Here is a 12,171-nt window from a genome sequence, read left to right as displayed (position 1 = left end):
GTTTTGTGCACTTTTCCACACCTTTCGATTTTAAAAAGTCCTTTAAAAATATATGGTATGATAATGTCCTGAATGATGCTCACCCACATTTTAAATTGAGAAGACCTATGTGAGTAGTCATTTGACTTTGGCAAACAAATGAGTTTTCTCATGGATTCAATTCACGCAGCAGACAGAAAAAAAAAGTCCTTTGAAAGACAAATACATTGTGTACTTCCTGCCAATAAGGATATAATACTTCCTCGTTTTAGTTAATGAAAAATAACATACTTTCAAAGTTCTGTCGACTCTAAAAAGAAAGAAAACACTCAAATGAGTCACCCGTTTCCACATTCGGGGCTGAGAAGCTATATAAATTTCTGCAGCCTGTAGCAGAAAACACCAAATCAACCATAGGTCCAAGAACAACTGTCTCTGGATGGCAGCTATGAGACTCACCGTGCTGTGCGCTGTGTACCTGCTGCCTGGCAGCCTGGCCCTGCCGCTGCCTCAAGAGGCGGGAGGCATGAGTGAGCTACAGTGGGAACAGGCTCAGGTATGTCACAGCCCACTTACCTGGGGTTCCATTCTTTTGCCATCTGCATGAAGAAATGTGTTTTTCAATTATTTCCCCTCCCATGTTAGTATTACAGTGGAATTTTCTTTGGGGAAGCTTTTCTGATTATAAAAGCAATATATGTTTTCATCGAGTAGCCATCAAGAGCAGGTTTCAGAATCTGCTAAAATCCGGCTTGAGTTCCAACCCCCATTCACTATGTAGATAGACTCTGAAAGGTCATCAAACTTCCCCTAAGTTCAGGTTTCCAATTTGGAAATTGGAGATAAGAATAGTATCAACCAAATGAGGGTGTTGGAAAGCATTCAACACAATACTACCTGAAACATTGTTTAAATTAAGTTCTTATTATTATAACTTGAGATTATTTTTCTATAGTATACAGAATGTTGCCTCTTAAGATACAACTTGTAAATATCTCCATTACTTGTTTGTAACTGAGATATCTGAAGTCAGAAAATGTGGGTAGAAATTACAATTCTCTCACAAGCCAATGATGATAGACAAGGCATTAACTTCTGACTTTGTTTTCTCATGTGTCCAGCAGAAATAATAATAATACAATGTGTTTTATACCTCACGGGGTATTCTAAAAGTAAATGAGGTGATAACAAAACAATTAGCATGTATGTAACAATTGTAGATTATAAAGTACTTACATATATATTGTGTCATTTAATCCTTAGTTCTATAAAAAGAAGAAGCCAAAGTTGATTTGCATACTTATTAGTTGTAGAGATAGTAATCAAGGACAAGTGCTTCTGGTTCAAAAATCATGTTTTTTTCAAAACGCATTTTTTTTTTTTTGAGACAGAGTCTCACTCTTTCACCAGGCGATCTCGGCTCACTGCAACCTCCCCACTCCAAGCTTCAAGCCACCCTCCTGCCTCAACCTCCTGAGTAGCTGGGACTATAGGCACACACCACCATGGCCAGCTAATTTTTGTATTTTAGTAGAGATGGGGTTTCACTATATTGGCCAGGATGGTCTTGATCTCTTGACCTCGTGACCTGCCCACCTTGGCCTCCCAAAGTGCTGGGATTACAGGAGTGAGCCACCGCACCTGGCCCTCCAATATGCTTTTTAATAAGCAGTTTAATAAATATTAGCAGTCTACTAATTATTATATGGTCAACTAATGAGATGTTTACTCATAAGTATTATTTGTAAATTTAGGCTTTAAACATAAGAAAAGTAAAGTTTTAATTCACATTAAAGAGTTCCAGTAATAAGATAGACTGAAATTATATGAAATTACTAATATTTAACTTTTAAAATGTCCAAAACAATAATTTTATATGGTTCCACCTAATGAATTCTCCAGAAAGAGTACTTTGCATTTAGTTTCTTTTTTTTCTTCTTCTTCTTCTTTTCTTTTCTAAGTTTGCCTTAATTTGCTTTAAGTACATGCATTTAGTTTCTACCTAGAGTGCAAGTTGGCAAAAACTTTCTTTACTTGGAGGGAAATTAGCTAGGTTTAACAAAGAGGAGGCAAAGTCAACTCAACAATACAGAAAGATTTCTTCCAGAGGGTATAAGGGATTTAAATGGGTTTTTTTTCCTAACAAAGATCAGTTATCAATTGTCATGGATGAACAGTAAGTATCTGTTGTATTTAATGAAACACAATTGTTGGTAACAAGAGAAGATGATACAATATTAATAAGATTTCCTACATTAATTGCATATTCCTGAGAGGTCCTAAGACAGGTCACCATTACCATCTACTCCAAATAAACTGCAAATTAGTGAGCCAATGTTAAATCATTTTAACAACAATACTACCATGCATCATACAACCCTACACATATTTCTAGTGTAGAGAATTCAGAACACTTGAGTTCAAATACTGGCTCTTTCAGTTACTCACAAGGTGTTCTTATACAATTTATTTCACTTGTCTGAGCTGTGTTTCTTCATATATAAAATAGGATAACAATGCCGTACCTGTTTCATGGGGTGGTTATGAGGTTTAAAAAAATAAATATGTAAGTACCTGGCACGAGTAAGTGCTTAAAAATGTTCCTGTGAGGTTGCTACTATTGTTAGCTCATTCAGTGTTGTTTTTGTTGTATTTGTGCTGCTGGTTTCCCACCCTCACATCCAAATACTGAGAACCTTTAAGAAATTCCAAGAACCCCACCTTACATGGAATAGACCTGGGAGAACTACTGTATCCTGCAATCACCCAAAGTGGGTTTGACGAGAGATACAACAGCAGAAAGAGGGACTGGGAATGGAATGAGCAGAAAGAGGGAAAAGAAGGCCTCGGAGTCAGGAAAGTCAGGTCCAGTTCTGCCACAAATGTAATGTGTGAGCCTGGGCACATACATCATTTAGTTGCTGTGAGCTTTGGTTCCTTCACCAGATTATTAAATTGAACTATTTAATAATTTACTAATATCTTTTCCCAGAACTAAAATTTTAAGACCCTTTAACTTTTAGCTGGAACCATATCTCAGCTGAGCCTTGGATAGGGCTGGTTGACCTCAGATCTCCCCGACAGGGTCTACGATAACACTGAGGAAAGTTCTCAGTCATACCCCTGAGGACACACTGGTACATGCCACCTGATTGCTCTCACAAACATCTAGGCTTTATAAAGCGTATGGTGTGTTTCTCCCCAAAACATTTAATGGGATTTTCAAAAATTAAGGGATTCTTTTCTTTTGCTCACAAAATGGCATGCCAGGGCTTCATTAGTAATATTAAATTTTCTCCTCACTAATGCACACTTATTTTACTCAGTGACAGTGTAATTATTCTGTCTTCAAATCATTATTTGAATCCACAGGAACCTAAGGCAAGAGATGTATAGACTTCTAAGATAAAAGAAGATAATAAACAAGAACTATATATTAACTGCTCTCTTTTTAATAGGACTATCTCAAGAAATTTTATCTCTATGACTCAAAAACAAATAAAGTCAAAAGTTTAGAAGCCAAACTCAAGGAGATGCAAAAATTCTTTGGCCTGCCTGTAACTGGAACGTTAAGCTCCCGCATCATAGAAATAATGAAGAAGCCCAGATGTGGAGTGCCAGATGTTGCAGAATACTCACTATTTCCAGATCACGCAAAATGGACTTCCAAAGTAGTCACCTACAGGTTGGTTTTGCCCTAGCTCATTTTGGAAAAACAAGAAAGCCTGTTTCCCAAGAGGTCAAATACTGTTTTCTTGTTTGCTACTAGGATCATGTCATATACTCGAGACTTACCACGTATTACAGTGGAACGATTAGTGTCAAAGGCTTTAAACATGTGGGGCAAAGAGATCCCCTTGCGTTTCAGGAAACTTCCATGGGGAACTGCTGACATCATGATTGGCTTTGCCAGAGGAGGTAAGAAAGATTCCTGTAGGCTAATCCTGTGTCCTGTTGTTGGTTCATTGTTTACATCCGTGCTCTTTTCTTAAGAGAATTAAAAACCTTTAATGAGAGATGACAGATAGAGAGATAGAGAGATAGATAATAGATTTAGCAATATTATCACAATTTGTATAATCTGATAATGTAGAGCCACCATTAATAGCAGCAGTTGGCAAACTGCAACCCATGAGCCTAATCCAGCTGTTCTTCATCTCCCTGTCATCTATGACTGATTGTGGTCAGGCTGCAATTGTGACAGAGACCAGCACGTTCACAAAGCTTAAACACTTGTTATCTGATCCTTCATAGAAAAAGTTTGCCGACCCCTGTTTTGTAACGTGAATTATTATTTATATATATGCAGTCATGCATTGCTTAACAATGGGAATGCATTCTGAGAAATGAGACCTTCGGCAATCTCGTCATTGTGCTAACGCCATAGAGTACACTTACACAAACCCAGGTGATACAGCCTTCTATCCACCTAGGCCATATAGTGTAGCCTATTGCTCCTAGGCCATAAATCTATACAGCATGTTACATAACACAATGACACAAGTTACGTAATACAAATACACAAGTATTTGTGTGTCTAAACATACTTAAACATTGAAAAGGTAACGCACTGCACTATGACATTACCACAGCCACTACATCACTAGGTGGTAAGCATTTTTCAGCTCCATTATAATCTTATGGGAAAATTGTTGTATATGTGGTCTGCTGACTGAAAGATCATTACGCAGCACACAACTCTATGTTTACAATATATCTCGCTAACATCAGCATTAAATCAGTTACAGCTTCCGAAGGCCTCATGAGGCCCCTGAGAAGTGGTATAGTCCTATGAGCTGTTGCTAATGCCTTTCATGTGACAAGGAAGTAGGAAATGGAAATTTTCATATTAAAAATCTTGAAAATATATAACCCAGCAGGGTGTGGTGGCTCACGCCTGTAATCCCAGCACTTTGGGAGGCCGAGGCAGGTGGATCATCTGCAGTAAGGAGTTTGAGACCAGCCTGGCCAACATGGTGAAACACTGTCTCTACTAAAACAAAAAATAGCTGGGCATGGTGATGCATGCCTGCGATACCAGCTACTTGGAAAGCTGAAGCAGGAGAATCATTTGAACCCATGAGGCGGAGATAGCAGTGAGCCAAGATCACACCACTGTACATATACAAATATGTGTATATATACACACACAGTATATATACACTGTGTGTATGTCTGTGTGTGTGTGTATATATATATATATATATATATATATATACATATTTGCATGTTTGTTTTTCTATATATAAAACCCATATACATAAACTGTTCTTTTTTTTTTTTTAATTTTTTTTGAAGACAGGGTTTCACCATTTTGGTCAGGCTGGTCTTGAACTCCCGACCTCAGGTGATACACCCACCTTCGCCTCCAAAGTGCTTGGATTACAGGCATGAGCCACCACGCCCAGCCCAACTGTTCTTAATTGCTAGTATTTCGTGGTGCAAATTTAGAGAAAAATGTTACCCATTTTGGTCTGTTCTATGTGCAACTGCCTGGCTACTGTAGTTGAAATCTGAACTTCACCCCACAATATTGACAACACTGAAGCAAATCTTACGGGAAAGCACTAATCACAGCACTACAGGTTTTTTAAGAGCAAGATAAACTGGACTGCCCTCATGACACCTTTAAGATAACTCTGCATCACAAATACAAAGACCATCAAAAGCTATTTTAAGAGATCTTGAGCATGGTTCTCTAAGAGACTGTGCCTACAAAGAATAAGCTAGGTTTTTAAGGAAAAAAAAATACAAAATACTGCACAAATTACTTGCCAAATGCGGTATTCACATTCATTCTACCTCCCACCACCCTTCGGCCAAGCAAAGTGGTCAAATTTAACAAAAGTTTAAATGCAACCGTGAGTTAGATATAACTGCGTTTTAAATCCTGTATCTAGAAAGCTTTCAATATATGGTGATTATCAGTGACGAGCAGTGGTTCTGTGAAGGGAAAAGTGTCTGGGCCAGAAAAGCACCCGAACTACCCTGTGAATGCAACTGACAGTGTCTAACAAGAACGCCAGCTACTTGGACTGCACTGTTTTTTGGTTGGTTGTTTTGTTTGTTTGTTTGTTTTTTCTGAGATGGAGTTTTGCTCTTGTCACCGAGGCTGGAGTGCAGCGGCGCAATCTCAGCTCACTGCAACTTTCAACTCCCAAGTTCAAGCAATTCTCCAGCCTCAGCCTCCCAAGTAGCTGGGATAACAGGCTTGTGCCACCACGTCCAGCTAATGTTTGTATTTTTAGTAGAGATGGGGTTTCGCCATATTGGCCAGACTGGTCTGGAACTCCTGACCTCAGGTGATCTATCTGCCTCGGCCTCCTAAAGTGCTGAGATTATAGGCATGAGCCACCATGCCTGGCCTGTACTGGGCTGCTTTTTCTAGTCTCAACAATCATGTAAACTGAAAAGATAAAATGACTAGAGAAGAAAAAAAGTCAGTCACTTAGAACAATCCCTCCTTTTCTTTCAGCTCATGGGGATCCCTACCCATTTGATGGGCCGGGAAACACGCTGGCTCATGCCTTTGCACCTGGGCCAGGTCTCGGAGGAGATGCTCATTTTGATGAAGATGAACGCTGGACAGATGGCAGCAGTCTAGGTACAGCATCCCATGTCTCTTCTACTCCACATCCTTTTTAAAATCCTGGACTTACACTAACTTTAATAATTATTTTAATTTTTAATAAGTACTGATCCCTTGCTAAGTGCCAAACACTGAACTATGAAATGCATTATTTCATGTGATGTACTCATAATGCTACACAACAGAAGGTGGATGCTCAGGCTATGGAGTCCAACAGCATTGGTCCAATTTGCTGTGCATCTACCAATTACTCTGTGTCATTGGGCAAGTTCTTGAACTTCTCTGAGCCTCGGTTTCCTCCTCTGTGTAACGGGAATATAAAAATAGTTCCCACATCATGGGTTATTTAAATTAAATGAAATAATGTTCATACAGTACTTGAAATGTATGAATAATTCAATAAATTATAGCTCCTTCTTCGTATTTCCAGAAAATACATGCCCCAAATGGAAAAGAAAGAGAAGCAGAAACTATGATATTTAAGAAGTATATGCAATTCTGGAATCACTCACTATTTCCCAAAAAGAAGTAACTCCATGACTTAGTCTATCGTATTTATCATTTTACATAGTAGAATTTTATAGGCACATCAGAGAACTAACGGAGAAGAGCTGTGGGCTATCATCTGGCCATAAAAGGAAATTTGTACTTGTGTTTGGCAAAGAGAATTCACCATAGTTTGCTGCCTTGCTGTGAAAATCTATATAAAATTGCGATGCTGCCTCCCGTTCACATCTGGCATATCCTTTCATTCTTCTTTCCTCCCACTCAAGGAAGGTTAAAGGCAGCTTCCTTCAGTCCAATGCAACACCACCAGAGCCCTGGCCACTCCTCAAATTCACAGGCTCACACCTTCCACATGCTTGCAAAGCCTTTCCATAAGTCTGAGGGAGAGCAAAGGATATTGTAATACAAGCTAATGAATCAAAATCAGAAACAAAGCCCAGCATTGCCTGGAGATCATACACCTTTCAATCCTGACTTTCTCAAAGCCAACTCTCTCTCTTCTGATATCCAGAGTCACTAACATTTATTAATGGTCATGACTCCCAAATACTGAGAAACTCTAGTTATCATGACAAATCTATAGGACAGGAATTATTGTCTCTGTTTAACAGGTGAGAAACTGAGACTCGGTAACATCGATTAATTTGTCCAGAGTTGTCCAGGTAGTAAGGAGTGGAGCTACATTTCAAACCTAGGTCTTAGTGCTTTAAAACCTTTGCTTTCCTCTACAGAGTACTGCTGCCTCAGTGAGAGAAGCAAACAGAAAAACATGACACATTTTTAAGAAGGAGAAGTGGTGATGAGATTAAACCACTGCTATTCAGATTATCCTTCTAACCCCTCTACACTTTTGAAAATCTAGAAACAAATAAGTAAGCTACCGAGGGCTAAGAATTAGGTATTTTTCAGGCCAGGCGCGGTGGCTCAAGCCTGTAATCCCAGCACTTTGGGAGGCCGAGACTGGTGGATCACGAGGTCAACAGATCGAGACCATCCTGGTCAACATGGTGAAACCCCGTCTCTACTAAAAATGCAAAAAAATTAGCTGGGCATGGTGGCGCGTGCCTGTAATCCCAGCTACTCAGGAGGCTGAGGCAGGAGAATTGCCTGAACCCAGGAGGCAGAGGTTGCGGTGAGCCAAGATGGCGCCATTGCACTCCAGCCTGGGTAACAAGAGCGAAACTCCGTCTCAAAAAAAAGAATTAGGTATTTTTCTTTAGTTTTTTTTTAATTGTGCTGTCATATATTATATATAATATTACATAATGTATGCAGTTATTTCTATCATTATGGTTTGTCACTTCTTTGGTTGTAGGAATTAACTTCCTGTATGCTGCAACTCATGAACTTGGCCATTCTCTGGGTATGGGACATTCCTCTGATCCCAATGCGGTGATGTATCCAACCTATGGAAATGGAGATCCACAAAATTTTAAACTTTCCCAGGATGATATTAAAGGCATTCAGAAACTATATGGTAATATTTATTATTTTAAATAGAGGATTTCACATTTTCTTTTTAGAGTGGGGTAGGAAAAGAAAGGCTAGGAAATGGATATTTACCTGGAAAACCACACTGGAGCTTATATCAAAAAGCCTATTGGGCCGGGCATGGTGGCTCACACCTGTAATCCCAGCACTTTGGGAGGCCAAGGCTGGTGGATCACTTGAGGCCAGGAGTTCAAGATCTGAGCAACATGGCAAAACCCCATCTCTACTAAAAATACAAAAATTAACCAGGCATGAAGGTGGGTATCTGTAGTCCCAGCATCTTAGGAGGCTGAGGCACGAGAATCGCTGGAACCCAGGAGGCAGAGGTTGCAGTGAGTCAAGGTCACACTACTGCACTCCAGCCTGGGCAACAGAGTGAGACTCTGCCTCAAAAAAAAATAAATAATAGCTAACATGCATTGAGTACTTGCAGTATTCCAAGGCTTCACATGGATTAACTCATTTAACTCTAGAATTCAATGAGACATTATTATCCACATTTTACATTTGTAATCTGATGCTAAGAGAGGGTAAGTAGTAAACTACCTAAGGTCACACAGCCAGTAAACTGGCATAGACTAGATGCAAAGGTACCTGAGCCCTGAGCCTACACTCTGTCAGTCCTGCCTTCTTAACCTCTGGGGGTTGTTCTTCAGAATCTTTGTCCCAGGCACACCTAACTGGGCTGAGTGAATAACAGAATATACTTTCTGTGACATTTCCTTTGTCTGTATAATCTTAGGATGGTTTTATGCATTTTCTACATGTCAGAATGTTCTTATTTTTTTTTCTTTCAATAGGAACCAGAAGTAATTCAAGAAAGAAATAGAAAGTTCAGTGAGAACATCCATTCATTCATTGGATTCTACATCACTGTTCCGCAGTCAGAATTGATCAACACTGTTCCTTCACTCCATTTAGCAATTATGTCACCTTTTTCATTGCAGTTGGTTTCTGAATGTCTTTCACTCTTTTTGAGGATAAACTCCTTTATGGCATGACTGTGTCTTACTCATCTATACTTGCAGTGGGTAGATGTCAATAAATGTTATATACACAAATAAATAAAATGTTTATTCTATGGTAAATTTATTTATATTTTGGAGCACCCTTTCTGTGGCAAACAAAGACATACTATATGATGAAATGAAAGACTAAGACAAAAAAAGAATCCCCTCACACTATTTTGGGGTCTTCCACAGCACCTCACCTACCAACCTAGAGGCAAGGTGGGAGCTCCATCTCTTTTTTATTCATTAGTGTGGCCCAAAGTTACACTAATTTCCCCTTACCTTTGTGGCCCATGCTCTCACTCTGAGTCCTCTAGAAAGTCTAATTCTTCCCACACATGTCTGAGAATTTCCAGTGACTTAGGACTTACCGCCTCATGGTCACGTCCAGCTCCAAGTTTCTACCTCCCACTCACCTCCTGATTTTCCTGCAGCCTCTCCTGTCGCAGCCACTCCCTAGGTTCCCTTCCCTTTTCCTCATGCCAGCCCAGATATTGGTCTCACCCTCTTCAACTTTCTACAAACCAGTCCTTACAGGCTTTTATGAGAATGTAGATGTTGCTGGAGATTTGCATAAACAGTGAAATTTTCTACTGTACAAGGGCCATGAAATTGAACAAACTAAAATTGAACGTTATCCGCATCCTTCAAACCCCCCCCTTTTTTTTTTTTTTTGAGACAGAGTCTTGCTCTGTCACCCAGGCTGGAGTACAGTGGCATGATCTAGGATCACTGCAATCTCTGCCTGGTGGGTTCAAGAGATTTTCTGGCCTCAGCCTTCCAAGTAGCTGGGAGTACAGAGGCATGCCACCACACCCAGCTAATTTTTTTTGTATTTTTAGTAGAGATGGGTTTTCACCATGTTGGCCAGGCTGGTCTCAAACTCCTGACCTTGTGATCTGCCCATCTCAGCCTCCCAAAGTGGTGGGATTATAGGTGTAAGCCACTGTACTCAGTGGCTCACCTTTTTTGGTTTTTGTTTGTTTTCTTTTGTTGAGACAGAGTCTCACTTTGTTGCCTAGGCTGGCCTGCAGTGGCACATAATTTCAGCTCACTGCAACCTCCACCTCCTGGGTTCAAGCAATTATTTTGCCTCAGCCTCCTGAATAGCTGGGATTATAGGCACATGCCACCATGCCTGGCCAATTTTTTTTATTTTTAGTAGAGATGGGGTTTCACCATATTGGCCAGGCTGGTCTTGAACTCCTGACCTCAAGTGATCCACCAGCCTTGGCCTCCTAAAGAGCTAGGATTACGGGTGTGAGCCACCGTGCCCAACCCAAATCCTTTACTTATCCCAGTTCAGGAATCTCTCACTTCTGCAGGCTGCAGCCTCCTACCAGGTCTCTCCCAACTCCTCTTGTCTTTAAACCCCACTGAAATTTACTTTCTTACTGATAAAAATTATCCCTCCCACACGTACCCTAAAAGCAGATAATATCGCAAAATTCAGAACTGTCCCACAGCCTTAGGAAGCTATTTCAAGAATAGACCAAATGAGAGGAGAATCCACAATCCAGGCAAAATATAAAGTATACATGAACAAGGGTTCAAAGACCCTTTTAAAACCTAAGGAAATATACATGATGCTGGAATAAAAAGGAAGTTATGTCATTAAATTCAAGTTCTTCATTTTGTAGAGAACAAAACGGAGATTACATGATTTCCCTAAGGTTCACAGTAAGCCAAAGTGGTGATTTCAGCATTTTGTTGTTTATTTGTTTAGCTCTTTGTATTTTGATTTTGGACAGCAGGAGGCAGTATCTATCCTGCAGCTAAAGCAGATATCTATTGCTTTTCCCTGCCCAGCATCCCATCACCCTACTTTTGGGGACAAGAAACTGCCTCTTCCCCTTGTGTACAATCTTCATGAGATGTCGCGTAGGTTTCCACAAGCTTCCTGGGCTGAGAGAAGAATACAGAACCCAAGCTTGGCCTATCAGACACTCTTTCCCAAAAACCCTAGAGGGAGTATAGGTGGATTCATCCTGGCCATGAGGCACTGGAGACACTGCCTATTCAATCCTGCACCCAGACAGATTCCCTGAAGCTTCCCTGGGCCCTGTCCTTCTCACAGCTTAGGTGCAGGGCTTCTTTTCCAGATTTACAACTGACTGCACTGCCTTCCAATACATTTTGTCTATTGCTTAAGTTATGCACAGTTATTTTATGCCTGTGCTGTGCACATCCCTGGCACAGTCATTTAGTTGGCTCTCCTAGGGTATCTAGACATATGGGCTCTGTTCTGTATTTCACCACGTATTATATTTCAATCTGAACAATGAAGTAAGCTCTAACAAAGCATAAAAGTAAATGAAATGCTCTTTTTATGATCAAATAGCACAAAACTAACAGGCAAACAGAAATTTTTCCTAGCAAATAAGGACCCATTTTTTTAATTGTGGTAAAATACATAACTTAAAATTTGCCATCTCAACCATTAAGTGTACAGTTCAGTATTGTTAAGTATATTCACATTGTTGCACAAGAGAAAAGGTTCTTAACCTCAGCACTGCTGGCATTTTTGACTATATAATTCTTTATTGAGTCCTATGTATTAAGAATGCTAGGCCAGGCACAGTGGCTCATGCCTAT

General features: G+C 40.0%; 2 protein-coding genes across 3 annotated transcripts in view; one reads left to right on the top strand and one right to left on the bottom strand.

Moving 5' to 3' along the window:
* LOC128928033 (uncharacterized) overlaps positions 1 to 12,171 on the bottom strand; it is a 230,242-nt gene that overhangs the window by 154,532 nt on the left and 63,539 nt on the right. Inside the window, exon 3 of one of the 2 annotated variants that reach the window (XM_035263998.3) lies at positions 3,834 to 3,984. The exons of the other annotated variant lie outside the window; for it this stretch is intronic. The gene's annotated coding sequence lies outside the window, so the exon portion shown is untranslated. Of the gene's footprint in view, positions 1 to 3,833; positions 3,985 to 12,171 lie in introns of those variants that run through there. 2 annotated transcript variants of the gene reach the window in all.
* Positions 377 to 9,658, top strand: MMP7 (matrix metallopeptidase 7). Its single transcript, XM_002754348.6, has 6 exons — positions 377 to 535; positions 3,438 to 3,664; positions 3,749 to 3,897; positions 6,455 to 6,583; positions 8,391 to 8,552; positions 9,367 to 9,658. The coding sequence occupies exons 1-6, from the start codon at positions 419 to 421 to the stop codon at positions 9,393 to 9,395; spliced, it is 813 nt and encodes a 270-aa protein (XP_002754394.4). The 5' UTR covers positions 377 to 418; the 3' UTR covers positions 9,396 to 9,658.

The sequence above is a fragment of the Callithrix jacchus genome, chromosome 10 (assembly GCF_049354715.1).
Source record: "Callithrix jacchus isolate 240 chromosome 10, calJac240_pri, whole genome shotgun sequence".
NCBI classification, from domain to species: domain Eukaryota; kingdom Metazoa; phylum Chordata; class Mammalia; order Primates; family Cebidae; genus Callithrix; species Callithrix jacchus.
This window is presented reverse-complemented; position numbering and strand designations above follow the sequence as displayed.

Bases quoted from the DNA above. Each gene is read 5' to 3' on its own strand.
- MMP7 (XM_002754348.6), top strand. From the start codon at position 419: ATGGCAGCTATGAGACTCACCGTGCTGTGCGCTGTGTACCTGCTGCCT. The intron at 536-3,437 runs GTATGTCACAGC...TCTTTTTAATAG, and splicing joins TACAGTGGGAACAGGCTCAG to GACTATCTCAAGAAATTTTA. The intron at 3,665-3,748 runs GTTGGTTTTGCC...GTTTGCTACTAG, and splicing joins TCCAAAGTAGTCACCTACAG to GATCATGTCATATACTCGAG.